Consider the following 27,902-nt stretch of genomic DNA (forward strand, 5'->3'; position numbering starts at 1 on the left):
GTTGTAGCAGAGACTCAGGACCGAATCCCACATCACTTGCAATGGGCACCAAAGACAGGGCTAAAAAGTACTTCACAAAGACTTGTTTTGCTAACTAAAAGCCAAATGCTATAATCAGAAATGCCCTCCTTTCCCTGCCTTGCTGTTCTAATATGTCTGCTTCTAAGAACAACTTGTAGAATATTAGCAAGGTTACTGAGGTACTCTAATCTTCATTTAAAATATGGATTACCAAAAAAATTCTTCATTTAAAATATGTGATTCATTGAGGAACCATTTTAAATAAGATACTGGTGGTACTGGGAAGTATCTATACATAATATAATCTCTACATGATTATATGAACATAACATATGTAAACCTCCCATAACAGTGAGAAAATATGTTTATCAAAAAAAAAAAAAAAAAACAGTGAGAAAATATCAACTTGCCTTCTGATTCAACTGCAACAGAGTATCTGTACCATGATTCAATGTTTCCTCTGGAAGAGATGAAAGAACTAAATCCAAAAATGAGTCTTTGTCAATGCCTTCAAGGTAATTTTGCAAAGCATCTATGTCTGTCTGAATAGGCAACCCTTTAGCCAGTGCATCTTCCAAGGCAATTGCTCCCTGTAAGACCCCAAACATAGAATTAATGCATAGAAGAGTGCTATGTATAGGCTGTCCAATCACTGAAATAGCACATCTCATCAATATGCCCATTCACAACCTTTTATGCTACTGGAACATGAAAGACAGGAGTGCAACTTGGATAGGCCAGGTTTATGGACAACCCAAGCCCAATGACCTGGATCTCAGAGGCTCAAAGCAGTCATAACCCAAGGTCAAAGCCCAAGCCAGTCTGAACTAAAACTCCCTACCACAACTTGGGCCAGGCTTGGGTGGACCTTGGTGGTTTGCTCAGGTTGAGGACATTCTTGCTCATGTTTTGCACTTCAACATTTTATTTGGGCTTTATGATCCAAAATAGAATTAGAACAAAAGAAATTATTTATTTTATCATTATATAATGCATACATATAAGTAGTTTTGGGGAAAAAATATATATGTATATATAACATGCATAATGTATGTATGTTCATACAATTTTGTGCATGTGCGCATGAGTGTGGACCTTGGGAGACCATATGCATAGTGTGAATATAATCTAGAGTTCACGTATATATAGCAAAAAAAAAACACATTGTACATGTATTCATAAAAAAAGATATTATGTATATAACATGCAAAATGTATGTATGTTCATACAATTTTGTGCATGTGCGCATGAGCATGGACCTTTGGGGACCATATGCAGTGTAAATATACTCTAGAGTGCATGTATATATAGCAAAAAAAAACACATTGTACATGTATTCATACATAGTTTAAAATGATAACATATTTCCTAATATTTTCATGACTTATTTCCATTTCCAAGGGTATGCACAAATAACATAGCTGGAATTTAGTTCAGCATATCTCTTCATTTCCTTTATAAAATATTTTTTACTATATATAATTTAATAAAATAAACTTGATGCTTTAATACTTTAAACTCTTAAAAAAGATAAACAATTTTAAATCATAAGAAGCAATATTAATATGGTTTGGTCAGTCAAGAAAGTGAGTGTTAGGCAGTTTATGTTGTATGGAGTAACGTGCTGAGCAGTCAAGAAACAACATGGAGGATTGGGAGGTAGATTCCATTTTAGGGGCTTTAGGTTGTGCCACCTCTTCTTGGCCTTTGACCTACCTAGGTCTTCCTTTAGGCGCCAACCCTAAAGAAAGTAGTTTTTGGACCCCCGTTGTGGAGAATTTCAAAAAATGCTTGGTGGCCTGGAAAAAGAATTACATCTCAATATGGGGTAGGGTGACTTTGATTAGGGCCACATTTGCCAATCTTCCAACCTACTCCCTTTCAGTCTTTAGGATTCCCCCAAGGGAGGCTAAGAAACTAGAGAAGGTAATGACAGATTTTTTGTGGGAACTAGGAGAGGTGAAAAAGGTTCATCTAGTTAGATAGGAGATAGTCAATAAAACTAAGAAAGAAGGGTGCCTGGGGATAGGGAACATGGTGTAGAAGAATGAAGACCACCTAGGGAAATGGTTATGGAGATGGCCTCGGGAGAGACATTATGGCATGAGGTGGTATCAAGTATTCATGGCTGCTTAGAAAATGGTTGGGATGCCAAGATATCTCGTCGATCTACCCTCACAACACCTTGGAAGGCTATGCATGGTATTCTCCCTTGCTTCCTCAGGTTTATTAGGTCTGATGCTTGCTCTGGTGATTCTATTAGGTTCTGGGAGGATGTTTGGGTGGGTAATCTACCCCTCAAAGAATGGTTCCCTTGGCTTTATTCTCTCTCTCTCTCCAAAATTGAGCCAATTGCAAAGTATCTTCCGAACCCGTTTACTCCCTTGTCTTCAAACTGGGACTTTGGATTTCGTAGGGGATTAAGGGATGGTGAGTTGACTTGTGTCACTAAGTTGCTTCATTTACTTGAGTTGGTTTGTTTGGACCCCACAACTTATGATCAAAGAGTTTGGAATTCCCTTCCAAAAGGTACCTTTACTTCTGCTTCTTTTCTAAAATCCCTCAATTCCAACCCAAGTTCCCGAGTGTTCCCTATTAAAAAAGTTTGGGTGAGACCTATTCCTTCAAAAATTATTGTGTTCTATTGGGAAGTTTACTATGGAAAAATCAATACTCTGGAAAACTTGCAGAAAAAGAGACCTTTTCTTTGTCTTACCCCGAGCTGGTGTTCCTTATGTAAGGCCCAGAATGAGGACTGTTTCCATTTGCTGATATCCTGCTCCTTTGCTACTGCCTTATGGAGTTGGAGACTTAGTTTATTTGGTGTAGGTGGTTTCCACCATCTGAAGTGCGTGTTATTTAATCCATCTACTGTTGTGTAGCACACAAGAAGAGGTAAGTTCATGTGGAAATGTATCAGGGCAGCTACCTTGTGGACTCTCTAGAAGGAAAGGAATGCAAGAGTTTTCTTAGAGAAGGAAAGAAGCTTGGCTGAAGTGAAGGACTGCATTTTAACAAGAGCAATCCATTGGCTGAAAACCTTGGCTATATTTGTTGGTTTCTGTTTTGATGACCTTTGGAGGAATTGGTCAGCAATAGCTAATACTTCTATTAAGAAAAAAAGAAGTTTGATAGAATGGATACCTCCTCCAGAAGGTGTCATTAAGTTAAATTTTGATGGGAACAGCCAAGGTAACCCTGGGCCTTCAGGGTATAGGGGTGTTCTAAGGAATAAGGATAGCAACATTATTTCCTTGTTCTCAGGACCGATGGGAGTGGGGGACTCTACAAGGGCACAAGTACTAGCTGTTGTACAAGGGATTCAGATTGCCAATCAGCTTGGGGTGGAACACCTCCTAATTGAAGGGGATTCTTAGGTGGTAACAGGGTGGATTCTAAACCTGGATGCTGCCATTTGGGGCTACAAAGACCTCCTCAAAAAAGTAAATTGGTTAACTAGTAATATGAGAGTTGAGGTTAAATGGATAAGCAGGTCGGCTAATACTATGGCTCTGATTCTTTAGACAAACAGGGGGTTTCCAAGAAAGGTCTTTTTTGTGCTACCTTGAAACTTGTTCTAGTAAATTGGTAAGCTGCATTTAATTAGTTTGGAGAGGTCGCATCTCATGCCTTTCCTTGGGGACCTTGTACTTTTTATCTTTTTTTTTGAAAAGGTAAGGTAATTTATTAAAATAAGAACCAGTACAAAGGAGCCTAGGCCATTAGAGGCTGCCTAGAGCCACCACAAATTACAGATACAAGCAGTTCTGAGATCTAAACAACAGACTCAAATTCTGATTTTTAAACAACTCCGATGCCGACACCCAGGACAGAAGTTTACCCACAGCTGTCTGCACCATTTCCTCTGGAGATTTAGCTTTGCCCTGAAAAGTTCTGTTATTTCTTTCAATCTAGATAGTCCAAAGCACCGCAGCCGGGATAGTCTTCCAAACCAAGATACCTTCCTTGCTGAGACCCTCAATCTGCCAACACAACTGCAGATCCTTCACAGAAATTGGCATTACCCAGCTGATTTCCAAAGCTTGGAGAAAATGCCTCCAAATATAATTCAAGACTGGGCAATGTAAGGCCAGATGTTCAGTAGTTTCTACTACCCCACCACATAAGCCACATGACATATCCGAAATCTGAATGCCACATTTCACTAGATTAACTTTGGATAGACATTTATTTAAAGCCATTGTCCAGAGAAAAAACTCCACTTTAGAATGATTGAATGAGCTACAAATCTGCCTAGCCGGAAAGTTTTCCTGATCTGAACTTATCAACTTACTGAACATAGACTTGACAGAAAACATGCCATCAGCTTCCCATTTCCATCTCCAAGCATCCTCCATGTTTGGGTCAATCCTCTGGTTCTGGAGCAAGCCCAACAGAATTGCATACTCCTCAATTTCCTAGTCAAAGAGGCGCCTCCTACAAGTTAGGTTCCAACTGAAAGAGTTACCATCCACATTGAAATTCTCTGCCACCGAGGAGTTCTGATTTACAGAAATTTGATACAAGAGAGGAAAGGCATCTTTCAGACACACTTCAGAACACCAAGAGTCTTTCCAAAATTTGATTCTTTCCCCATTTCCAAGTTGTAACCGATTCCTTCCTCAAATAAGCTAGCGTTCTTCATTATACCTGTCCAAATGGAATTTATTCCTCTTGAAATAGGAGAATTGGATCTCCAATCACCCCAGTCCACTCCATATTTGTCCACAATCAGCTTCCTCCACCAAGCATTTCTTTCATTTGCAAATCTCCAAAGCCATTTACACAGGAGGGCAGAATTGAATATCTTCAATTTTCTTATTCCCAACCCTCCAACTTCCTTAGGAAGACACACTTGATCCCAGTTTACAACATGAACCTTTTTCTCCTCCTCCCAACCTCTCCAGAGAAAGTTTTTCTGTAGTTGCTCCACTCTGTTAGCCACTTTGAAAGAAATAGGAAATAGGGAGAGGTAGTAAGTACGTAAATTAGAAAGAGTACTCTTAATCAAAATCACTCTCCCCCCAAAAGAAAGGTATTTAGCTTTCCAGGAAGCCAATTTCTTCTCCATTCTTTCAACCATGGGATTCCAAATTTGAGAGGAAGTATATTTAGCTCCCAGAGGGAGCCCCAAGTACTTGACCGGAAGATGGGCAGTCTGACAAGCTATAACTTCTGCACAAACTTCTAGATTTGTAACAAGACCTACAGGGATAATCTGAGATTTACTGAAATTAACCTTAAGGCCAGACACCACCTCAAAATTCCAAGCACCACCTCCAGTTGATTAGGAGAAGCATCAACAAAGCATAAGGTGTCATCAGCAAATTGAAGAATATTGACTTTTTCTTTCCCTGGAGCAATCGCAAAGCCCTCCCAAAGCCCATTCTCAGCAGCCTTCTTGCTAAAGAGAGATAAATTTTCCATGACACAAATGAAGAGTAGGGGAGAGAGAGGGTCACCTTGCCTCAAACCTCTTGAACTTCCAAAAAACCCCGTCGTTTGCCCATTAATTAAGATGGAGAACTTAGGAGTCTGAAGACAAACTCTGATCCAGTTTCTCCAAAGCTGCCCAAATTTCATTTTCTCCAAAACTAGATCCAAGCAGTGTCAGTTAACATGATCATAAGCTTTTTCAATATCCAGTTTACACAGAACACCTGAGGTCCTCTCTCTTCTTTTGGACTCCAACAGTTCATTAGCAATGAGAATAGAGTCAACCATCTGTCTACCCGGGACAAAAGCACTTTGGTTACAAGAGATAACACTGCCTAACACACTTCATTCTTTCAGCCAAAACTTTAGCCAAGATTTTGTAGAAACTGTGCAAGAGACTAATGGGCCTGAAGTCATTTATATTGACAGCCCCCTCAATTTTTGGAATAAGAGTGATGAAAGTTGCATTCAGACTTCTCTGAAAGGAGGCATTAGTGTGAAATGCTTGAAACACCTGCATCAGATCACTCCTCACAATATCCCAACATTTTAAATAGAATAGATTAGAGAACCCATCAGGACCCGGTGATTTATCATTTTCTAGCTTCTTTACTGCACCCTTAATTTCCTCTTCTGAAAAGGGTCTCTCTAACCAGATTTTCTGCTCTTCATTTAACTTATTAAATTGGAGCTTGGAGGGAAAAGGCATTTTCTGCTCTTCATTTAACTTATTAAATTGGAGCTCGGAGGGAAAAGGCCTCTGAACCCACTTCTCTTTATAAAGGTTCTTATAGAAAGAAGTAGCTACAGATTTGACTTCAGAACTAGACTCACCACATCTGTCCTCCCACACCAGCTTGCTGATTGAAGAGAACCTAGCACGAGCATTTGCCATTTTGTGAAAGAACTTTGTATTTTTATCCCCCTCTCTTAAGCCAAATGGATTTAGCTCTGTCTCCACTTCCTCTCTTCCTCAACTGCCATCTTATTATATCTGATTTTTGCAATTGACCTCTTAAGTCTCAGATCTTCAGACAAGGGACCCGCCTCTTCAGCTCTATCAATCTCTACAATGGTGCTCAACAAAGCCTTCTTATCAGTAACCCACTTCATATTCTTCTCCTTACTCCAAATTTTTAGTTTACCCTTGACAGCCTTTAATTTTGATGCCATAACGAAAGAACTAGAGCCCTCCACTTGCAACTCATTCCACACAGAGTTGATTAGAGGATAAGATTTTCCTCCTCAAACCAAGCATTTTCAAACTTAAACAGGGATTTGACTGTCTCACAGAGACCACAAACAAGCTGAATAGGACTATGGTCGGACATCGGTCTAGGAAGGGTAAGCTGTCTGAAATCAGGAAAGAATTCATCCCAATTTGAAGAAACCAAAAATCTGTCCAGCCTAACCACGGTCGGGACAGATTGGTTATTGGTCCAAGTGAATCTACTACCCTGAATTGGGACGTCCATTAACTCCATACTGTTTATGAAGTCAGCAAACATGTTCATCGAACCAGTTCTTCTACCCCCTGTATTCTTCTCATCCACCGAAATAGTTGCATTAAAATCACCCCCAATTACCCAAGGACAGTTCTGAGGGTCTCTCAAATCTGATAATTCCGCCCAAAAAGCCACCCAAAAGTTATCATCAGCAGGACCATAAACATTTGTGACTTGAATAAGTTTTCCATCTTGTAGTTTCAGTCTCAGAGTGATTGAGAAATTACCAATTCTGCAAGAAACCAAAGAACAGAAAGTAGGGTCCCAAAGGCTCACAATTCCACCAGCACTCCCCAAGGGAGCCAAGGCCTTCCATCTGACCTGACCCTCCCCCCCAAACACTTCGAATTGTAGCAGCATCAACCCACTCCAGCTTAGTTTCTTGGAGCAAGACAATCTTACACTTCGATTGCTTCAAAGAATCACATACCATCATCCTCCTCCTTCCTGACCCCAGTCCTCTAACATTCCAGGAAAGAATTTCCACTTCCATAAGAAAAAACTAAAGAAAAGGACCCACACTTCACATCTTCTTAGACCCCCTTGCAGCCCCTTCACTGCTCCCCGCCTTATCATTCAGACCCCAAGTTAACCTCATCATTTCTCTACTTCTCTTTGTTTTTAGTCCCCCGTTTTTTGCCACCAATTTTCCCCTCTCCATAAGCACTCTTTGTTCAATTCCTTCCAAGAACTTAATAGTATCAGCTTCCATCCCCTTCCATCGAAATTCCCAGGAAAGTCCCCAGCCCCAGAAGTTTATATGTCACCCAAGAAGATTGATTAGTTTCAGACTTACTGTACTTGCCTACCTCCGCAGCTGATGAACTTGCTTTCCCCTTGTTTCCTAACAAGGCTTCTCTGTTGCTTCTCATTTGCTTGGGGCTTACATCATTATTTCCCAACTCTTTGGATTGATTAAGACAATTTCCTACATTCCCACAATGAACCTCATTACCCACCACCGCAATAGGGATCGCCACCAACAGAGTCTCTTCCACTGGCACCAAAGGCAACTCTTGACTTTGTTGCCGCCTGTTGTCCATCTCTCACGCACTTTTTGAAGAAGACCGAACTTTTTGAGATGAAGTAGCAGCCTGACTCAGATCACCCATCACCACATTATCAGGGCTAGGAATGTAGGCTAGAGGAGAACCAACACTTGGATTCAACTGCTGTTTGGATGGCATACTAACCCAGGTCGGTTCCAACCGAACCGGACTATAATTTGTTTGTCTACCAGTGGGCCACCGAGGCTCACTAAAAAACTTTTTACCTTCAAGTTTCTTCGCCAATTGAGTAGAGCGGGTAGACAAGGATTTAAATCTATCTTGACCCGGATCCGGAACTTGAGTCCAAATATGAATCTCCTCATCTTCCTTGGAATCCGATTCGGCCCCTTGTCGAGCCTCCCTCCCCTTAAACCTCGAGACCTCTACGTCTGATTCCGCATGTAGTTCTTTAATGCATTGCTTTATGAGAGTTTTTAAATCCTCCACCCTCGGAAAATCCCCACTTCTTCCCTTCATTAATTCCGGCGTGCAAGATTCAAAGCACTCAACCTAAGGACGATCCTGGCCATCCAGTGGAATTGCTTGTGGACGGATCAGATTGATCCCACGACCATCTTCTTCCCCTCCGTCGACCTCCAGTGAGCTACTCAATGGCGGTTTGAAACTCAATGACCTTTTATGGAACTCTTGCGGTAGTGAGCTTTCTCCCTCGTCTTCTAGGACCACCATGTTATAGATTTCCAAGCTCCTTCCCTGCAATCGAACTGACTGTTCTCATGAATCTCCTATGTCCAACTTCGGACCGTCGACAACGACTCAAGCCAAATACAGATTTCAAATACCAACTCCCCCACAACAACCTCCACTTTTTCAAGAATCTTCCCAGACCTTTTCACCTTCATTAGAACCCACTCACGGGTTGAAAGCTCCTCAGGGGAGTCATCGATTTCCACGAAACCACCGCAAGCATTCCCTATGTTCTTGATCACACTCGACCACCACAGTATCAGAGGAAGGCCATACACCCTCACCCAGATGGTTTTTGAACGGTCTGAATCTTCGCTTGATTCCGGATAGAAGCAGCCAGCGCTTGCCCCCCACCAATCCAGAAAGAGATGATTTCTCCCCATTTTCCATGAACCCTACTTAAGGATCCAAGCCGTCACTGATCTCAACGAGAATATGAACAGGAAGAGGTCATCGGCTAATTTCTTTACTTTCACTCCTCCCAACATCTACTTACCCAATTTTCCACTTCATGAAAACCCGCCCTCCACTGAAATCTTCCCACCAAGCAATCTCTCAGGAATCTCCTTCTGGCCTCTATGCCTTGGGACTCTGTAAATATCATTTGTCTGTCCTCCACCTTCTTGATTTCAGACTACCCAAAATTCAGCCAAACTCCAGTCATAACCGCCTTACTGTAAGAGAAGTTCGATCTCCTCCTCGCCCCCTTCTCTACACCCCTTCTTTACTTTCACTCCTCCCAACATCTACTTACCCAATTTTCCACTTCTTGAAAACCCGCCCTCCACAGAAATCTTCCCACCAAGCAATCTCTCAGGAATCTCCTTCTGGCCTCTACGCCTTGGGACTCTGTAAATATCATTTGTCTGTTCTTCACCTTCTTGATTTCAGACTGCCCAAAATTCGGCCAAACTCCAATCGTAACCGCCTTTCTGTAAGAGAAGTTCGGTCTCCTCCTCGCCCCCTTCTCTACACCCCTGTACCAATTCCTAGCTTCCCATCTCCTTCCACCTCTTTGATCTTTCCGAAGAGATCTACCTCGAAACATCTTCACCCCGAGAGGAGGTTACCTTGTATTGTCATTCTTTCCTAATTCCATGCTCCTGGAGGCTTACAACTCACAATCATGTAATTTCCTTTGAAAACATTGCTTCCACAATTCAATCAATTTCTTATGTAAATTATGGATAATTATTAAGGAAATATAGCTATGGATCCTAGGGAACTACCCTAGGACATGTGTTTTTTACTTAAAAAATCCATCGCCTAGGCAACTAGGTGACAAGGCACCCCCCTATCGCCTAGCCTTGCCTTGGCTCCTTGAAAACTATGGGAGTCGTATAATGCATACCACACATCTTAAGCTCTTCCGTTGTACTTTTTATCTTAGCTGATTAATAAATTTCATTCAATTATAAAAAAAATAAACATGTTCAGAAAATGAGTGTGGCAGAAATGTGAATGCTAAGATGATGAGCAAAAAACTATAAAGGATAGGATCAGGAATGAAGCCATTTGTAGAATGAGAACCCCAAGAGCATATCCAATAAGTGATAAAATGAGAGAGAGAGAGAGAGAGAGTAGACTAAAATGGTTTAGTGACGTGCATAGAAGACCACCAACAACTCCTGTTAGAAGAAGTGATTTGCTACAAGTGGAAATGGATAGAAGAGCTAGGGGTAGACCAAATAGGACATGGTTAGAAGTAGTAAGAAATGATTTAAGCACTAATAATTTAATGGTGCATATGGCTTTAAATAGAACGGATTGGCGAAACAGGATTCATGTAACCGACCCCATATATACTAATATGTAAATCATAACTTTTACATTAAACATAACATAATCAACAATGGGTACTTTATAATAATTTTTAAAACCCTTAAATTTATTCTAAGTGGACAAAGAGCAAAAGCATCAATTTTGTCACTTTATTATGATGCAATTATTCAAACAAGTATGTCCCTTTATAATTGCAAAAAAAAGTATTAATAAATAATTTCATATATTAATGTTGACAATATTATAAATTATTTATAATAAATCTAAAAAAAAAATCTGATGTTTCCATAATATTTCTTATTTAAGTGGTTGACATTTCCATCAAAATATTATTCAAACAAGTATGTCCTTTTATAATCGCAAAAAAAAAGTATTAATAAATAATTTCATATATTAATGTTGACAATATTATAAATTGTTCACAATAAATCTTAAAAAATTTTGATATTTCCATAATATTTCATATTTAAGTGGTCATTTCCATCAAATTTGACATTTTAAACCTTGTATGCACAAGGTTCATATATTATAGGTCAGACGAGCTCAAGTTGGATCAGGATCAGGCTACCTGATGCCTCAACCCAAGCTAGGGCCAAGATCATGTTTCCAGTCCCAGGCCTAACACAACCAGAAAATCCAAGCAAAACCCATGCAAAATCTCAGCTGAGACCATCCAAGTTGCATCTCAATGAAAGATGTGCCAAAGTTATTTGAGAATAGAAAGGATATTACCAATGCAAGTTTATGGACAGAATGAGTCTGTCGAGCCTCTTCCGATCGTGCATAGAACGCCATGCATAAGGCATTTATCTATAAAAATAACAGCACAAAATAATGAACTCAGTATTATTTTAAGTAAAGAGTTTTCCACGTTATGTAACTAGCAAATTCACATCTGATACTGGCGTGAATTCATGACTAGTAATAAAAAAAGAGATAAATAAATGACCATGCTTTTGGAAAAATCAGGCTCAGCACAAATCCAACAAGACAGTGTTTAATGTAGCTAATTTTCATAAAGTGAAGCAGCAAGGGTTCTGATGCTGCAAGGTTGGAAATGAGAGGATAAAATCTACATAAAGTCATCAAATAACCCCTGCAAATACAGAGCTTATTTCAGGAGCCTTGTGCTATCAAACTAGAAACAGCAATCAACTTGAGTGGTTTAGGCCTACCATGGGTCGAATGCATAAGCAAAACCGCATTAAACAATCAAAGAAACAACCAGAGAAAGCATGGTTACAAAACATTTTTTATCATCTACGTGGTTGCAAAACATTTATCTCCCATGTTTGCCTCTTTTGCTTTGGGATGGTGAATCAAGACCACCTTCATCCTTTTTGGCAGATTGCCATTTCAGGGCATTTGGTGCTTCTTCATGGGGTCACTAGGACTCTCTTGGGACCTTCCTGGACATGCAAATGAATTATGGTAGAAGTGGCTATAGAGGAAATACATTATGAAATTTTACCCAACAGGGAATTTTCTGGGGCTTTGTGAGAAGAAAATAAATAGGTCTTTGACAGGGAAGTCAAGTTCCTCTCCCCATCCTCATGGACATGATTCTTGATTCACAAGACCCTAGGAAGCTTGACCTAAAGAGGTGTGGAGGGACTTATCATGTTGGATGTAATGTACTAATGTTAAAGCTGAATTATTGGCAAAAGATGAGTCTTCATAGATTGTATAATAGCAGCTTTATGCCATTATGAAGATCTCCCCTGTTTATGCATATCATGCACACATGCTACAATCAAAATGGGGAAGCATTATATAATATCCACAGAAAAAAGTGAAACTTTAGAATTCACCTTTTGCCTTTTTTGATATTCAAGACCTGTCTCGCCATTATAATGAATGCAATGATATAGTTCCAATAATAATTTAGGCAAGAAAATGCAGCCAGGACCAAAAAGATAAGATTTGGGCTCAGTTGTAAAGCTTTGATTTTTGAGATAAGATATGTCATCTCCAATTACCTTTTTCACCTTTAATTAATGAAAGTTACAGTAATTGATATTTAGAAAAAAGATAAATGGTTATGGGATTGTGGAATGAAAGAAACGCCAGAATTTTAGCTGGCAAACAATCAAAACAGCACGTGGTAGTATAGGAATATGATCAGGGAAATCGTAAGTCTAATGGGGCAAATGAGTACGAGACTAGAATGGGTTCCTCAAGCTGCCAATAGTATGGCAGATGGGTTAGCAAAGCAGGTTGCTATAAGAAATCATTTGATTTGGGGAGAGTTGTAATTCTATCAACAGGGTAGCTGAGGCCATCTAGCTTACTAAACAACTTGTGGACTCTCTTTTTTTTTATCATTGATAAAATTCCTTCATTGTTACTGATAAAAAATAAATAAACAAATAAAATGCTGGATTATTTTAGAAGGCAAGAAGGGCTGGGAGTTGATTTATATAACCATGACAAGGGCTGCTCATTGGGCTTTGGTATGTAAGGACTTCAAAGGCATCACCCTAAATGATCTCCAAAGGGGATGGAAAGCTGTTGCTGATTTTCAAGTTAGAAAACTTGAAGGGATGGTTGGTTGGATTGCACCAGCAGCAGGCAAACTTAAAGTCAACCTTGATGGGCAGTGCCTTGAAAATCCAGGAGACTCAAGTATCAGGGGTGGATCAGGGACCACAATGGAAATATACTCAGTTGTTCTGACCCTATTGGTGTTGGCATTAGGCAATTCTCTAAGGGATGAACTGTATCCCTTAATTCAGGGGTTAAAATGATGAGTATGAAGAGAATGAAGATTGCCAGACAATAATTTGTTGGATGAGAACCCATTACATGATTCCTTGGAAATTCAGGCCAATGGTGAGATGGGCACAAACCTTGGGTTCCATCTTAAATAGCTCATTCAAATGGGTGCCTAGAAACGCTAATGGGTTGGCAGGCTCTTTAGCTAGGGCAGGAGTAGTAAGGAACCAGCTAGAAGGGGTCCATAGGGTGGAGTTGCAATTTGTAATAGCCATTTATTTTTTATTTTAATTTGACCTCCATGAAGATAGGAGCTACCATTTTACTATATGGCCTGCTGCTTACCTTTCTGAGAAGTGTGGTGGTCCTTTTTAATGAAATATTACCATCATTTATGAACAAAAAAAAGGCGCTTGCTTTTGTAGTTGTTGAACTTCATTAAGAGTCATACATGAAGGTTTGCCTCTGCCATTTTTTCAATTTGGGATGCTTTTTCACTTGCAATAGCTGCAGCCAATTCTGCCTTTGACAGCTCCTGGACCTTCTTCAGATGCAATTCTGCTTCGTTTTCCTGCAGCAGACATATATTAGTCAATGCAAATTCAGTAGTAATCTACAAGAAAGTAAATACATAGAAATTACATTCAATCTGTGAAACAAATAACGCACCTTGCGTTCTAGTTCCCTCTTAAGGTTCTCTTCTGCTTTCTCTTGAAGTGATTTAATAATGGTTGCTGCCTTTGCTCTATCTTTGTTTAACTCCTGAAAATGAATTCACAAGAACATGAAATGGGCATTGTTATGGTAACCCAGGGCTCTCAAAGATTGGGGGTGTGATAAGAAATGAAACAGGAGCTACATTGTTAAACTTCTCAAGGCCAATTAGAGAAGGAAAAACACAAAGGGCATAAATGCTTGCTCTCCTGCAAGGTCTTAGATTGGCATACTCCTCAAATTATTCCAACCTAGTTGTAGAAAGAGATTGTCAAAAATACTTGCAACCAATATGAATTGCTCGTTCAAATGGACACAAAATTCAGCCAATAGAATTACTCTATCATTGGCAAAGACAGGAGCCGTAAGGACAAACTTGACTGGGTGGATCTCAGGCCTGGGGATGGAATTGTCACAAAGGTGAATTCAAGCAATTAAAGAGTAAGCTATAGGCTGTGTTCCACTGCTCTTTTTTTTTGGAAAAGGTAAAGTAATATTTAATGAAAAAGAAATACACACAAGAAGCTGAGACCAGTCCCAGAACAGGCTGACTGATCTATTCAGCAATTACATAAGCCATCAAGACAAAGAAAAAAGTACATCTGACACATTACAGTTTCTAAAATCTGCCACCACAGACAACCAAGAAATCAGCTTGCCCACTAACTTCTAGGTTAAGTCCTCCAGACTTAGAAACTTGTTACTGAACACCCTTCTATTCCTCTCGGTCCAGATACACCAAATTACAGCACTTGGAATCATCTTCCATAAAGTCTTCTTTTCTTGCTCAAGCCCAAGATATGCCAGCAGCATAACAGCTCTTTTACCGACCTCGGCATCACCCAACAAACCTTCAAGGAGTTGAGGAAGTGGTTCCACAGATGAGCAGAGAACGGGCAGTGATTCAGCACTGCACCCACATAAGCTGCAAGACAGGTCCGAAATCTGAAATCCCCTGCTCACAAGGTTCTCCTTGGAAAGGCATTTATTAAGGGCCATAGTCCAAGCCAGAAACTGGCTTTAGTCAGACTAATGGGATTCCACACTTGCTGAATTGAGAAATCAGGAACACCCCTCCCACCAAGCATAGCATCCAAAGATTTAACTGAAAACATCCCATCAGAATTCCACTTCCAAAGCCACTTATCCTCCGAGCTATAATCCAACTCTTGAAACTGGAGACAGGTCAGGAGATTCACTGCCTCATCCACCTCCTAATCAAAGAGATTTCTTTGGAAAGAGGGAGTCCAAAGAACTGAACCACCAGAAGTACTATAGCACTCAGCAACTGAGGCCTCTTGGTCTGAAGCACACTGGAAGAGAAGTGGGAAGGACTCAGCAAGAGGAGCATCTGTGCACCAAGAGTCCTTCCAGAATTTGGTCCTATTACCATTACCAGCCCTGATTGAGATCTCCCTGGCCAGATCTGGAAAATGCTTCATTTTCACTTTCCACAGAGAGTTACCCCAATTAGGAGGGGGATCCCTAGTTCTCCAATTGCCCCAACTCACACCATATTTGCTGGCAATAAGAGACCTCCACCAAGCATCAGATTCTATAGCAAATCTCCAAATCCATTTACATAGGAGGGCAGTGTTAAATTGTTTCAGCTTCCTTATACCTAACCCCCCTTCAGATTTGGGGAGACAGGCTTGTTCCCTACTCACCAAGTGCACTTTTTTCTCCTCCTCTCAGCCTCTCCAAAGAAAATTCCTTTGAAGCTTTTCAATCTGATTTGCAACCTTCCAAGGAATGGAAAACAAAGATAGAAAGTAGGTAGGCATATTGGAGAGGGTACTCTTAATCAGAGTCACCCTCCCCCCAAAAGATAGGTATTTAGCCTTCCATGAAGCCAGTTTCCTTTCCAATCTCTCAATAACCGGGTCCCAGATAGCAGAGGGACCACCACTCACCCCAAGCGGGAGATCCAAATATTTGACTAGAAGGGATGCAATATGACAAACCAAAATACTAGCACACTCAGCTAAATTGGAAACCTATCCAACTGGGATAACTTGGTTCTTATTCCAATTAACTTTCAAACCTGTAACCACTTCAAACAAACAGAGAGTCCCAAAGATTAACTCCACCTGAGAGGGGGATGCCTCCACAAAACATAATGTATCATCTACAAAATTGAAGAATATTCACTTTCTCTCCCCCCGACACCACTGCAAAACCTTCCCATTCCCCTAAGACAGCAGCCTTCTTACAGAAAAGAGTGAGGATCTCCATAACACATATAAGTAGAAGAGGAGATAAAGGGTCTCCCTGCCTAAGACCCCTAGAATTATCAAAGAAACCTGCAAATTGTCCATTTACCAAGATTGAGAACTTTGGGGAAGAGATACAGACTTTAATCCAATTCCTCCATTTCTGCACAAAATTCATCTAAAGAAGCACAAGGTCTACACATCTCCAGTTAACATGATTATAGGCCTTCTCAATATCAAGTTTACAAATCAAACCCGGAGAACCTTCTTTTTTCCTGGAATGAATGAGCTCATTTGCAATAAGAACTGAATCTAGCATTTGCCTACCCTTCACCGGCGAGACAACATGATCCCTGCTACGATTTCCACCGCTGGAAAAAGATCATCACCGCTAGTTCGATTCTCGCCGCTCAGAGTTCGCCACTCAAGTTCAAAGTATCTTTCTTTAAGATGAGGTTCACCAAGGTTTTTCTTCTTTGCTGAGGTATCTCAAAAGTATTAATTTTTAGAGGAGAAAGACCAAGTCCAAAGTCCTAAGATGGATGTTGTACTATTTGTCATTCCCCTATCAATAGGGCATGAGGTTACTTTAATAAAGCCCTAAGTTGTTACTAATCAAAAAAATTTATCTTGTGGTAGGAGAGAACGCATACATAAGAGGATGTACAATAATGCAAAAGAGCAATAAATATGTAGCTCTACCAATACAAAAAAATTACTCTAGCTTAAGAGCTGCTGCTATATAAAAAAGCCCTATTATTCCCAGATTTTGCTAGTACCACTGAATTAATCTCTCAAAGAATTCATCTGATTGGAACCCTTAAACCAGCGAAGGTTTCTCGAATCCTGTTTAAGTGGGTGCATAAAGTACATATAAATGGCATTATCTGATCCACCTTCAGAGAGACCTCTTTTTCAAACCATGAGTAGTTATGTTATTCATACACGCCAAACTTCCTAAGACTTGTTAAAGACTTGTGGGAATTATGGTTATCGTCATGTATGCCCCACCTAATACTTTACAGGCCTTGTTAATCAACTAAGTCCCTCAAGGAAGTGCAGAATACATTGATTGATCACTAGGTTTAAATGGTTCCTAAAGCAAAGCCACCAGAGGGACCTCTTTCAAACCATGAGTAGTTATGTTATTCATACATGCCAAACTTCCTAAGACTTGTTAAAGACTTATGGAACTTATGGTAATTATGGTAATGGTCATGTAAGCCCCACCTAATACTTTACAGACCTTGTTAATCAACTAAGCCCCTCAAGGAAGTGCAGAGCACATTGATTAATATATTAATCCATCTGCTTGTCTCTATAAAAATACTAAGTTGTACTCCTTTATCGGTGAATAGCAAGATTTTTTTTTTTTATGATAATTGTGAATAGCAAGAAATATACAGGTCATTGCATTTATATTTGTTCCAATCAAGGGATGACACTCACTAGGCTGTGCTTCATAGCATTTTTTCGTTATACAAGTTGTTTTCTTCTAGCTTCATTTCAATGGTTAAGGTGATTTAATCATAACTAATGCAAATCACTAATAAATGCAGCTTGAACTTAACTTGCACCAAATGAGCTATAAAGTACAAACATTAAGGAAAGGCAAGTCAAACTCCAGAAAAATATGAGAGAAAATAGGCCAAACAAAGTGTGGCATTTGTCTGTAAATTGTTTACAACCTTATCCAAGATAGCTGCCTCTTCAGCATACATAAGTTCCCTTGCCCGTGCATCCTTCAGTTCCTTTTCATACTTCTCCTAAATTGCAATACATAGATTAGCAAGAAACAAAGATTTGAAAACTGGTCAAAGGCTCGTGAAGAAACCAAATTGAAACCAATAATTCATAATTTTAAAACTTTTACTTTTCTAGAAAAGGTAAAAGTTCAAACCTTCAATATTCTCTTTTCTTCAGCAAAAACCTGTGCATCCAACTCAGCTTGCCTTTTCTCAGCAGCATGAATAGCTTGTAAGAAATCAAGAACTAATTGTCCATCCTTTGATATATATGCAGTCTTCAAATCTTCACTAGTACCTAATGAAGCCTTGAGTTTCATAAAACCAAAATTTAGGATAACAGAAATAAGCAATTTTTCCAGATAGGATACAAGGACATATATGGATTATAATAGCATGCAAACCAAAAAATGCATATAGCATGGAAAAGTTTCTTTCCATAAAACAACCTCTTTTTCTTTGTTGGAATATCCATAGCTATCAGTGGTTTCCCTCATTAATGAAATTCCAGGGCTTCTTTCATCATTCTCCTGTAGAAAATATGCGTCAGGAAGAGAACTTGTTGGCTTTGCATCATTACCTAGCACCTCCTGCAAAAGAATATCATTTGATGATGCTCATAAAATAAACTCAAGCAAAGTAGTCATGCAAAAAGAGTGTGAAAGTTTCGAAAAAAAATTCTCCAGTATACAGGGTAAAAATAGGTCAATGATATAGGATTCAACCAATGGCCCCAATACCACTTGAAGTAGGACCAAGGTTCAAACTATTAGTATCAGGTATTGTATCAGGAAGCTTGGATACGTAACACTTTGGATACAGTAACATGAATGAAACTCTTACAAACCACACAAATACATCAATAGCACTAAACCTGAGATTGAAATAACTATGAATAAGGTATAAACACGTGAAAAATGCACATCTTAATTGTTTGTATGAAGAGATACATTACAATCAACAATATTGGGAGTCTAAAACATGTAGATATCATACAATAACTTATTAATAATACACCAAACAATGTCTAAGCTCCCAATCTACTGAAAATTCATTACAAGGGGAAAATATCATCTACCCGAGTTCAACAATGTTTAAAGTTGGCATTTCTTTCCAGTCCATGAGTGATCAGTGGGAACAAATCGTTGGCTCTAGTTCTATTCTGTATAGCTCTTTTTGATGTTTTGCAAATGCTGTGAATAGTTCATACTGAGTAAAACTTTTTTCTTAAAGGAGCTTTTTGTATCTATTGGGAATTTGGGATTTTCCCTTATAGTAATACAATACTTACCTTTCAAAAAAAAAGTTTGAAGTTTGCACCTGACAATGTCACAATTCATGAGCATCATTGGACATTTCATGACTGCTAGGAATGGAGGGGGGGGGGACTCAAAACCAACTGAAATTTACTTTCAACCGCTTTCACATAAGCAGTCAATCAAACACCATTATTTAGAATTTCCTATGAAAGGAAGTACTAAGAGTACAGCATAATATGCCATAAAGAATTATTGTAGTTACTAGTTGGTAATACACCATTATTTAGAATTTCCTATGAAAGGAAGTACTAAGAGTACAGCATAATATGCCATAAAGAATTATTGTAGTTACTAGTTGGTACTAATCTGTGTAAAATGAGCACCACATGGTATGAGACATTTGAAGGAAAAAAAAAAAAAAAAAAAGGCAAATTATTACAGGAATGCTAAATTGTGGATCAGAATTCAGAGCACAAGAACAATGAATCAACAAATGTTCAGTATACCAATGATATAAAACCTTAAGAAATTGATTACACATACCGCTGAAATGCCATCTGAGGTATGATGGTGAGCTGCAACTGCCTCCATCTCAACTTCTTCAGAAATAGTCTTTCCATCAGGAAGAACTGGTGTACTTTCAGCCCCTTTATCCTGTTCCCTACTATCTTCTGGGGATGTAGAACTGCTGTCCATGCCTTTTGAAATAAGATCATTTTCGGTTGACATGTCAAAATGACTACCTTGACCATCAGATATCACACTGTCTTGATGGAAACTTGGTGAATCTTGCTCTTGGATGGGGATTGTATCGTCTGAAAGCATCACATGTGATCTATCTTTGACCTGACTCTCACCCTCACTTTTACCCAGATCCTGAAAAATGGGAGCATCTGACTGACCCTGGTTGGTTTTCTCGGTATGAATCATGTCAGAGCTTAATCCATTTGTCTCCTGTTTACTTGGGAGAACTAATTGCTCTCCTAAATGCCCTGTATCTCTTAAAGTTTTACTACTATCAGGCTTTGCAGAATCAGGGGTTGAATTATATTCTTGAACGTAAAGTTTATCCAAATAACCCATTTGATAAGCTCCCATAACAGCAGCACCAACTGCAACACCTCCAATTACAAATTTTGTGATACCACTTCCTGATTCAGATGGTTTTCCTGTCGAACCAGGCTGAGATGCAACAGAGTATTCTTTTCTAGACGATAGGAATGAAGGTATCTGTTGGAAGTATATGGACAACAAAAAAAACTACCTCAATAAATAACAAATTTTAGGTACAAAAAAACATATAGTTCCCGTCTCTACCAGAAACAAACAACAAAACATCCGTCCCCAAATACCTTTTACCCTTTATTTTAACAACACTTGCCATCATCAAAAGAAACAAGAGAAAATATCAACAACAACAATAAGAAAGAATCGCAAACATGTAAAACGAAATTCATCGAAATGATAACGAACGAGTTAAGCTACATCAGCACGAGGTATTTGCGATGCAAGCTGGACATACTTGAGTCATTATCTGCCTCGGTATCCGCCTGACAGAACGACCTGATGAAATTTCCCAAATGCACCTGTTGTAGGATATATAATATGTCAAATCGTCATTACTCCGTTAACTGATATCCATTTGTCCCTAATCTTTAATGATGACATTCGTATCCACGATTAAGACAAGAGAACTAGAAATGTGAATTCCAGTAATTAACTGTTGCTGATAGGTTCTAAACTGAAAGTACAAATGATAAAAACCCTAAGAACATTGAGGTGTGTGCATTAAGAGGGAAGACCCATTCCAGCAATGCACAGATCGAATTACAGATATATATACCCAACTGAAATAGCATATTAGCTAAATTCAGGGAAAATAGAAAGAAATTCAATGTCCCATTACTCTTCTGAAGCATGTCAAATGTAGGGAAAGCAAGAGGAGATAACCTCACCTTCGCATCATCGTCGTCTTCGTTCGTGATTCAGGGAAATAGAGTCATGAAACTCTGTGAAACTCACAGCATGTAAATAGTTTAGGAAACGTAAGGGGGAAAACAAAGAGAGAAACAACAGAAAAGTGAAAAATGGACGGACTTTGTTTTAGTTTAATCCTCCCAACATAAAAGGAGTTTCCGTGTGAATGGTTGCAGTTAACGGTTTTTATTACCAAGAAGCGACGGCAGGCCAGGAGGTAGGCGGGAAAGGAGCTTGTCCGGTATCGATACCGTTAGCTCGAAGCTCTCGCTGCTACATGTCTGGGTGCCGGAAGACTTCCCTTCGTTTTGTACTCGCCCCAGAAACCAGTGTAAAACGATGACGTGGAAGATGGACCCACGAAACTTTTGATGATCGAATAGGCCTGTTAAATGGTCCGGGTTAACCCGGCAAATCCAACTCTGTCCTATACATCACGCAAGTTTACAGTAGAGAATGACAGTTCAGGGTCAGAATTTTTAAGCTCAAAATTCAATTGCGCTAGGTGTCAACTTGGAATTGATGCCAATTTACTTAGCTCAGATCAGAATTTTATAGCCCGAGGAGGAATGCATATTGACGGTGAATTGATGTCAAATTTACAGGCAGAATGTGGTCTATAGAGGGGAAAGAGCTAGTAGTAGAGGGGCTGGAATTCAGAATTCTGCAGTGTATGTATCCATACTTTTCCGATTTACAGGCAATAGAGATTTTTGACATTTTGAATATTCATAAATCTACTTTGGAATTCAGAATTTTGTATTAAACCAGTCTATACTTTATTATTTTTTTATAAACTAGTAGAATGACCCGTGCCATACACGAATATTTGAACCAATGGTTGATTAACCACAATAAACATTGGGGTCCTGATTCAGCCCCAACACCTCAATGGTATCAAGTTGGTAAGGAGGTTGCGTGGACTTTTCGTGAAGAAATCTCTGATTGGTTCGTTTGAAGGTTTGTTACTGTCTAATTGATTGTCATCCGGCAGACTATTTCAATATGTGGGTATCTTTTCAAGTTTTCTTAGCAAAAACCTATGCAAGGAAAATTGAGGCTGAAAATAAATGTAAAATCTTCTTAAGCAATCACTTTGTGCTAAAATGAAAGATAAGTACTAGTAAAGTTCCTACAATGAATTGACAGTTGATTGGACCTAACATTGAATAGTTTCATATGGGTTTGGGCACATCTAGTTAGCTTCGTTTATATACAGCCTGAGATATCAATTGCAAGTTTGAAAATGGTGATATAATCATAACGAAATATAAATGAAGGTGCAAATATTTTAGACAATATTAATTCATATTGCACAAATTAAAAAGAAAAAGAAATAATCAAATCTTGCTGTAATAGATATAAGAAATAATGGAATATAGTAGGAATTTATGGACAGATACAAATAAATAGTGAATCCCCTATGGCGTCTAAATTAAGAAAGTTTGTAACCAAGATACAAAGACAACATTAATGTATCATATAAAAAAAAAACAATGTTTTTTAGATATATGCTAAATAGGATAGAATATATCTGGCTTTCTACTTGAAATCACTAATTTGAAAGTCTACTTATTCCATACTTTTATTACTTGTATCAAGGTTTCACTGAGTTGAAAATAGAAGTGTGGCAAGAAATCCACCTAGCAAGAAATGTTTCAAACTATTTGGAATTTGCAAAAAAAATGATGGATTCTTACAGGGATTTGATGGCTAATTGGACCTAAGATTAAGTAGTTTTAGATGGGTTTGGGTATATCTAGATAGTTTTAGTAATTAACAATAAATGCTAGCTGATGTTGCTCAATTCAAAGTTGTGCATGAACTGAGGAGAGCAACTAGATAGTTCTTGCTAAGTCGCGCTTCAAGACTTGTGATCAAGAAAGGAGGAGTCAGAGGCCTGAGGAGCTATCCCCAGGTAGGTACTCCGACACTCAAGTCAGTAAGATGTGATGGATGGCCGGGCCGAGCTAATTAGTAGTATGGGTGATAGAAGTTGGGGATCCCTTACCTCAAGCATGGAGTATCTTTTTATAGTCGAAGATCCGTGTATTGGTCGAATTGGGCTTCCGGGGTTGTCGGGATGAGGTTAGCCGCCAAGGTATTCGGATAAAGTCCCATTCCCCATCTTAGTCGTCTTCCTTATTCCTCTTTATCTATAGTTGTGCTCATCCACGTGATGTGTAGTTAACATAGCTGAAAGGAGGAGATGGGGGGCCACCATAATAGTGTAACTCAGTCGAGCTATGCCAACATGGCCAGGCAATAACTAGGCGCCCACATGTCCCATAGGGCTAGCTCAACCATGACCTGAACACCACTCCCTCGATTCTGAAGTCGAGGAATAAAGTAGTCCAATTCGTTCTTCGGATGAAGAACTTCAAGTTGATGTCTGAATGAGCGTCTGGCCTCTTTGGTGTTCCTCGGCACCTGTCGCAATTTTGAGAATCGGGCAATATGGAACGTAGTTGAGGAATCTTCCCATCGTTGGCTACAGAACTCTAAGAGCTCTGACTTTGGAATCCGAACACCACTCCCCCAATTCTGATGCTGAGGAGGAGGAGTGCTTGGTCCAAAGTGTTACGCGATTGCGTAGCTTGGCAGTGTTGAGGTGTCGAACTGAGCTTCCAGGTCTATCCTCCTGGTGGAGCCAAGGAACGACTCTAATTCAAAGTGGAAGTCGAGCTTTTGTGCCATGGTGATGCTCATCCGTGGTGCACCGAGAATTGGAGTTGGGTCTGAATTTCGGAGTTGAGGTCGTTGTGATGCTTGGCCATGATGTGTCGAGCTTCCGAAATCGGGGCTTAGCTCGGCCGTATGCTGAGGAAAGGCTTTTTGCTGTCGGTTGGAGGTTGAGCTTTGGAATTGAGGTTGTGATGCTCGGCCATGGGGCATCAAGCTATGGAGACGGGGCCCTTGGGGGTGCCGAGCTATGGAATTGAGGCCATTGCTATGCTCGGCTATGGCTTGCTGAGCTCCGAAGCTAAGGGCCCCTAGGTACCGAGCTGTTGTGATGTTCGAGGGCCTACGGGTACCAAGTTTGTTGTGATGTTCGGTTGTGGCTTGCCGATCTTCGAAGCTGAGCTTCGAAGTCTGCACCTCTCCAAAGCTCAATTGAAGAAGGTGTTGAGCTTCAAAGTTAGGGTCTCTCTGAGGCTCGGTAGCGCAGTGCTGAGGAGGGGCCCAAGCTTCGAAGTCTATGCCTCTTCAATGCCAGGTAGCATTGCACCGAGGAAGGTGCCAAACTTCGAAGTCTGGGTCTCTCTAATGCTTAGTAGTGCAGTGCTGAGCTTCAAAGTTTGTGCCTCTCTAAGGCTCGGTAACGCTGCATCGAGGAAGGTGTCGAACTTCGAAGTCTGGGTCTCTCCGAGGCTCGGTAGCGTTGTGCCAAGGAAGGTGTTGAGTTTCAAAGTATGGGTCTCTCCAAGGCTCGGTAGCACAATCCCGAGGAAGGTGTCGAGTTTCAAAGTCTAGGTCTCTTCGAGACTCGGTAGCACAGTGTCGAGGAAGGTGCCAAGCTTCAGAGTCTGTGCCTCTCCGAAGCCAAGTAGCATCGCGCCGAGGAAGGTTCCGAGCTTCAAAGTTTGGGTCTCTCCGAGGCTCGGTAGCACTGCACCCAAGGAAGGTGCTAAGCTTCAGAGTCTGCGCCTCTCTGAGGCTTGGTAACATTGCACCGAGGAAGGTATCAAGCTTCGAAGTCTAGGTCACTCTAAGGCTCGGTAGCGTTGCACCGAGGAAGGTGCCGAGCTTTGAAGTCTGGGTCTCTCCGATGCTCGGTAGCATAGTGCTGAGGAAGGTGTCAAACTTCGGGGTCTGCGCCTCTCTGAGGCTCGGTAGCGTTGCATCGAGAAAGGTGTCGAGCTTCGAAGTCTAGGTCTCTTTGATGCTTGGTAGCACAGTGTCGAGGAAGGTGCCAAACTTTGGAGTCTGCGCCTCTCCGAGGCTCGGTAGCGCTACACCAAGAAAGGTGTCGAGCTTCGAAGTCTGGGTCTCTCCGAGGCTCAGTAGCGTAGTGCCAAGGAAGGTGCCGGCCTTCGAAGTCTGCACCTCTCCGATGCCCCACCGAGGAAGGTTCCGAGCTTTGAAGTCTAGGTCTCTTCGAGGCTCGGTAGTGCTATGTCGAGGAAGGTGTTGAGCCGTTGGGCCAAGCTTCACTGATGTTGCACCGATGATGCTATTTTTTGATTGAGGAATTTGTAGCTTAAGTTTCAGAATCCAAACACCACTCCCCCTTTTCTGAAGTCGAAGGGTGGAGTGCTCGGTTCAAGTGTAGTACGACTTCCCTTGGTCGGCATTGCTGTCGATTGCCTTGCTAAGGATTGAACAACTGCGGGATTCTCTTAGAATTTTGTCTTCTTTTGTCTTTCTCTTCTTTGATAGCGCGGTATGTCGAGCTTTAACCTGTTGTACTGATGGCTTAACTTAATGAAATTATTTTGTTCTGAACTTGTGTGCATGTATACGAGTTGGTCCTTCGGCCTTACCTTGGCCAAGGTCTGGGGTTAACTGAGATCTTCAGTCTTCGGCTAGTGGGGCCGGAGTATATTCCAAGATCTCATCTTTGGGACGCTCAGTTTCTAGTTTCGGGAGCCTTTGGGGCCCTTTGTGGGTCAACCGTTGTTCAACTGGCTCTATGACGTTTTGTCACCAAAGTACGGAATACGATGACCGCCCTCAGGCCTCAGAGGTGGGAGCGATCTTCTCTAATTTGGGCTCTGGCCATTGATCAGCCGAGTCAGATGTTTGGCTATACATTACCAAGCTAGCTACTAGCTATGCGTTAAGGGCTCAAGCCGTTATAGGTTGGCTGAGTCGGTGATACACTGCTGAGCTTCGTGCAGTGCCCACTGGTAGGTCAGCCGATTCAGTACTGCGCGGTATTTTCTGCGTGACCTGCATGATGTATGCGCAATGTGTCCTGCGTGTGTCGGCTAGTCAGCTGTGCAGCGCGGTGGTGCAGCGCAGTTGTGTAGCGTGGTGGTGTAGCGCGTCCATGTAGTGTGACTGTGTAGTGCAACTGTATAGCGTAGCGGTGTAGCGTGGCTATGTAGCATGGCGGTGTAGGGCGACTGTACAATGCAACTATGTAGCACAGTTGTGTAGCATGGCAGTGCGATGCCGAGATTCTCCAGATGGGGATCGAACTGTTGATCGTTTGGATTAGTTCTTGGGCATTTTGATCACTTTCTTGATTGTGTGGTGATGAATGAGAGATTTTCGAGAAAGGTTTTTTGTGCGTTTCCCACAGATGACGCCAATTTGATGCTGCTCAATCCGAGGTTGTTTACAAACTGAGAAGAGCAACCAGATAATCTTTGCTAACAGGGAGGGGCTGAACTACAAGAACGGGACCACACTTTAAGACCTGTGATCAAGAAACGAGGAATTAGAGGCCTGAGGAATTATCCCCGAATAGGTACTCCAACACTCAAATGAGTAGGTACTCGAATCGACTGAATCAACACTTGAGAGAGGTGAATCTTACTTGGATATAATTGTTGACATGGCCATCTTTGTTAGGGATGGTAGAAATAATCCTCTAAATCTTACTTGCATATTTTAATAAATAGTTCTCTAAATGCCTCATGTTTATTTCTACATAACAGTTTCAATCACTTCATTTTGTTTACCTTTAATTTCTAATAAAAGGTCAGTTTTCTTTGAGTTGGAGTTCCAAGAGTAGCTATGCGAGTTACTAGATATTGCATTGGAGTGGTGAACAAGATATTTGAATTTTTTTTAAGTGTACCTCAAAGCAGTTGATGAATAGAAAAGTAGTATAACTTGCTTATTTTCCTGTAGCTCAAAAAACTTATTTTCCTGTTTTATAATAAATAAAAATGTTGAGGTACTAATTTTTAGGTTATTTTTATCTTATTTATTTTTTACGATGATTAGAAAAGTAGTAAAACACCCTCTGCTACTTTTTCGCTTTTTAGCACAAAAAAAAAAAAAACCATTCATCCAATGGAGAGAAGATAAACTTTTGTTCGCCAATGCCGATATCAAGTAATGTATATCAGGCTGTTCGTCCAATTGGGCAATCTGGCATTTTGATGACCAACATGCGGTTTTATGGTAGTTAAATACTGGGGAAAGGAAAAATATAAAGGGTAAAAGAGAAAGTAAAATCAGGTTTTTGACGCAACAATTATTACCATTCTCATATAAACTATTTTATACCCCATTTGGTTATGCGTTTGGGAGTGTAACGGTACCAATGTTCCGGATAAATCATGTAGCTTCATATTTGAATATTGCGTTTGGAAAGCCCTCCCAAACGAGCATCAGGTATGCATCTAGGTGTGCAAAATGGACCCGAAGATGATTCGAATTTTAGATTTTCAAATCGGATATATATATAAAAGGTATATATGTTATCTATTTATTTATAAATATGTTATTTATATTGCATTTCTATAATTTTTGTAATTTTTGTTTTTATAAAAAATATGTCTATATATCATGAAAATAGTTGAAAAAATTATTTATATATTTTTTTGTTTTCCTTTATTTAAACCATTGTATTTTCTTTTTCTTTTAATAATTTATTTTTTTAATGATTAAATCAGTTTGAGTTCGGATATCCAACGTCCTTATCATATTTGGAATTGGATCAATATTTGCGGGATCCCATTGGACCTATAGCTCAGATCTACAATTTATCATAACGGATTCGGATATACCTTTATTCGAATATGATCCCATATATTTGTATATCCCTATTACAATGGTGCAAACATTATGAAACACCAAAAAAGAGGAACATTTCCTCTGA

At 40.1% G+C, this 27,902-nt stretch overlaps 1 protein-coding gene across 3 annotated transcripts in view; it reads right to left on the reverse strand.

The window, feature by feature from the left end:
* The window catches only part of LOC148851377 (MICOS complex subunit), a 36,955-nt gene extending 15,307 nt beyond the window's left edge, over positions 1-21,648 (reverse strand). The window contains exons 1-11 of one of the 3 annotated variants that reach the window (XM_088945178.1): positions 21,318-21,648; positions 21,103-21,156; positions 20,670-20,733; positions 19,691-20,377; positions 18,338-18,478; positions 18,044-18,196; positions 17,832-17,909; positions 13,886-13,978; positions 13,668-13,787; positions 11,234-11,311; positions 432-611 (exon numbers count right to left, since the gene is read on the reverse strand). In XM_088945178.1, the coding sequence (XP_088801304.1) occupies positions 432-611; positions 11,234-11,311; positions 13,668-13,787; positions 13,886-13,978; positions 17,832-17,909; positions 18,044-18,196; positions 18,338-18,478; positions 19,691-20,377; positions 20,670-20,733; positions 21,103-21,113 (1,605 nt within the window). In that variant the 5' untranslated portion in view covers positions 21,114-21,156; positions 21,318-21,648. Of the gene's footprint in view, positions 1-431; positions 612-11,233; positions 11,312-13,667; positions 13,788-13,885; positions 13,979-17,831; positions 17,910-18,043; positions 18,197-18,337; positions 18,479-19,690; positions 20,378-20,669; positions 20,734-21,102 lie in introns of all 3 variants that reach the window. The other 2 variants (XM_088945177.1, XM_088945176.1) reach the window with 2 other exon arrangements.
* Positions 21,649-27,902: the final 6,254 nt, after the last annotated feature.

Source organism: Nelumbo lutea, chromosome 5, assembly GCF_056320005.1.
Source record: "Nelumbo lutea isolate HS-2025 chromosome 5, American lotus-T2T, whole genome shotgun sequence".
Taxonomy (NCBI): domain Eukaryota; kingdom Viridiplantae; phylum Streptophyta; class Magnoliopsida; order Proteales; family Nelumbonaceae; genus Nelumbo; species Nelumbo lutea.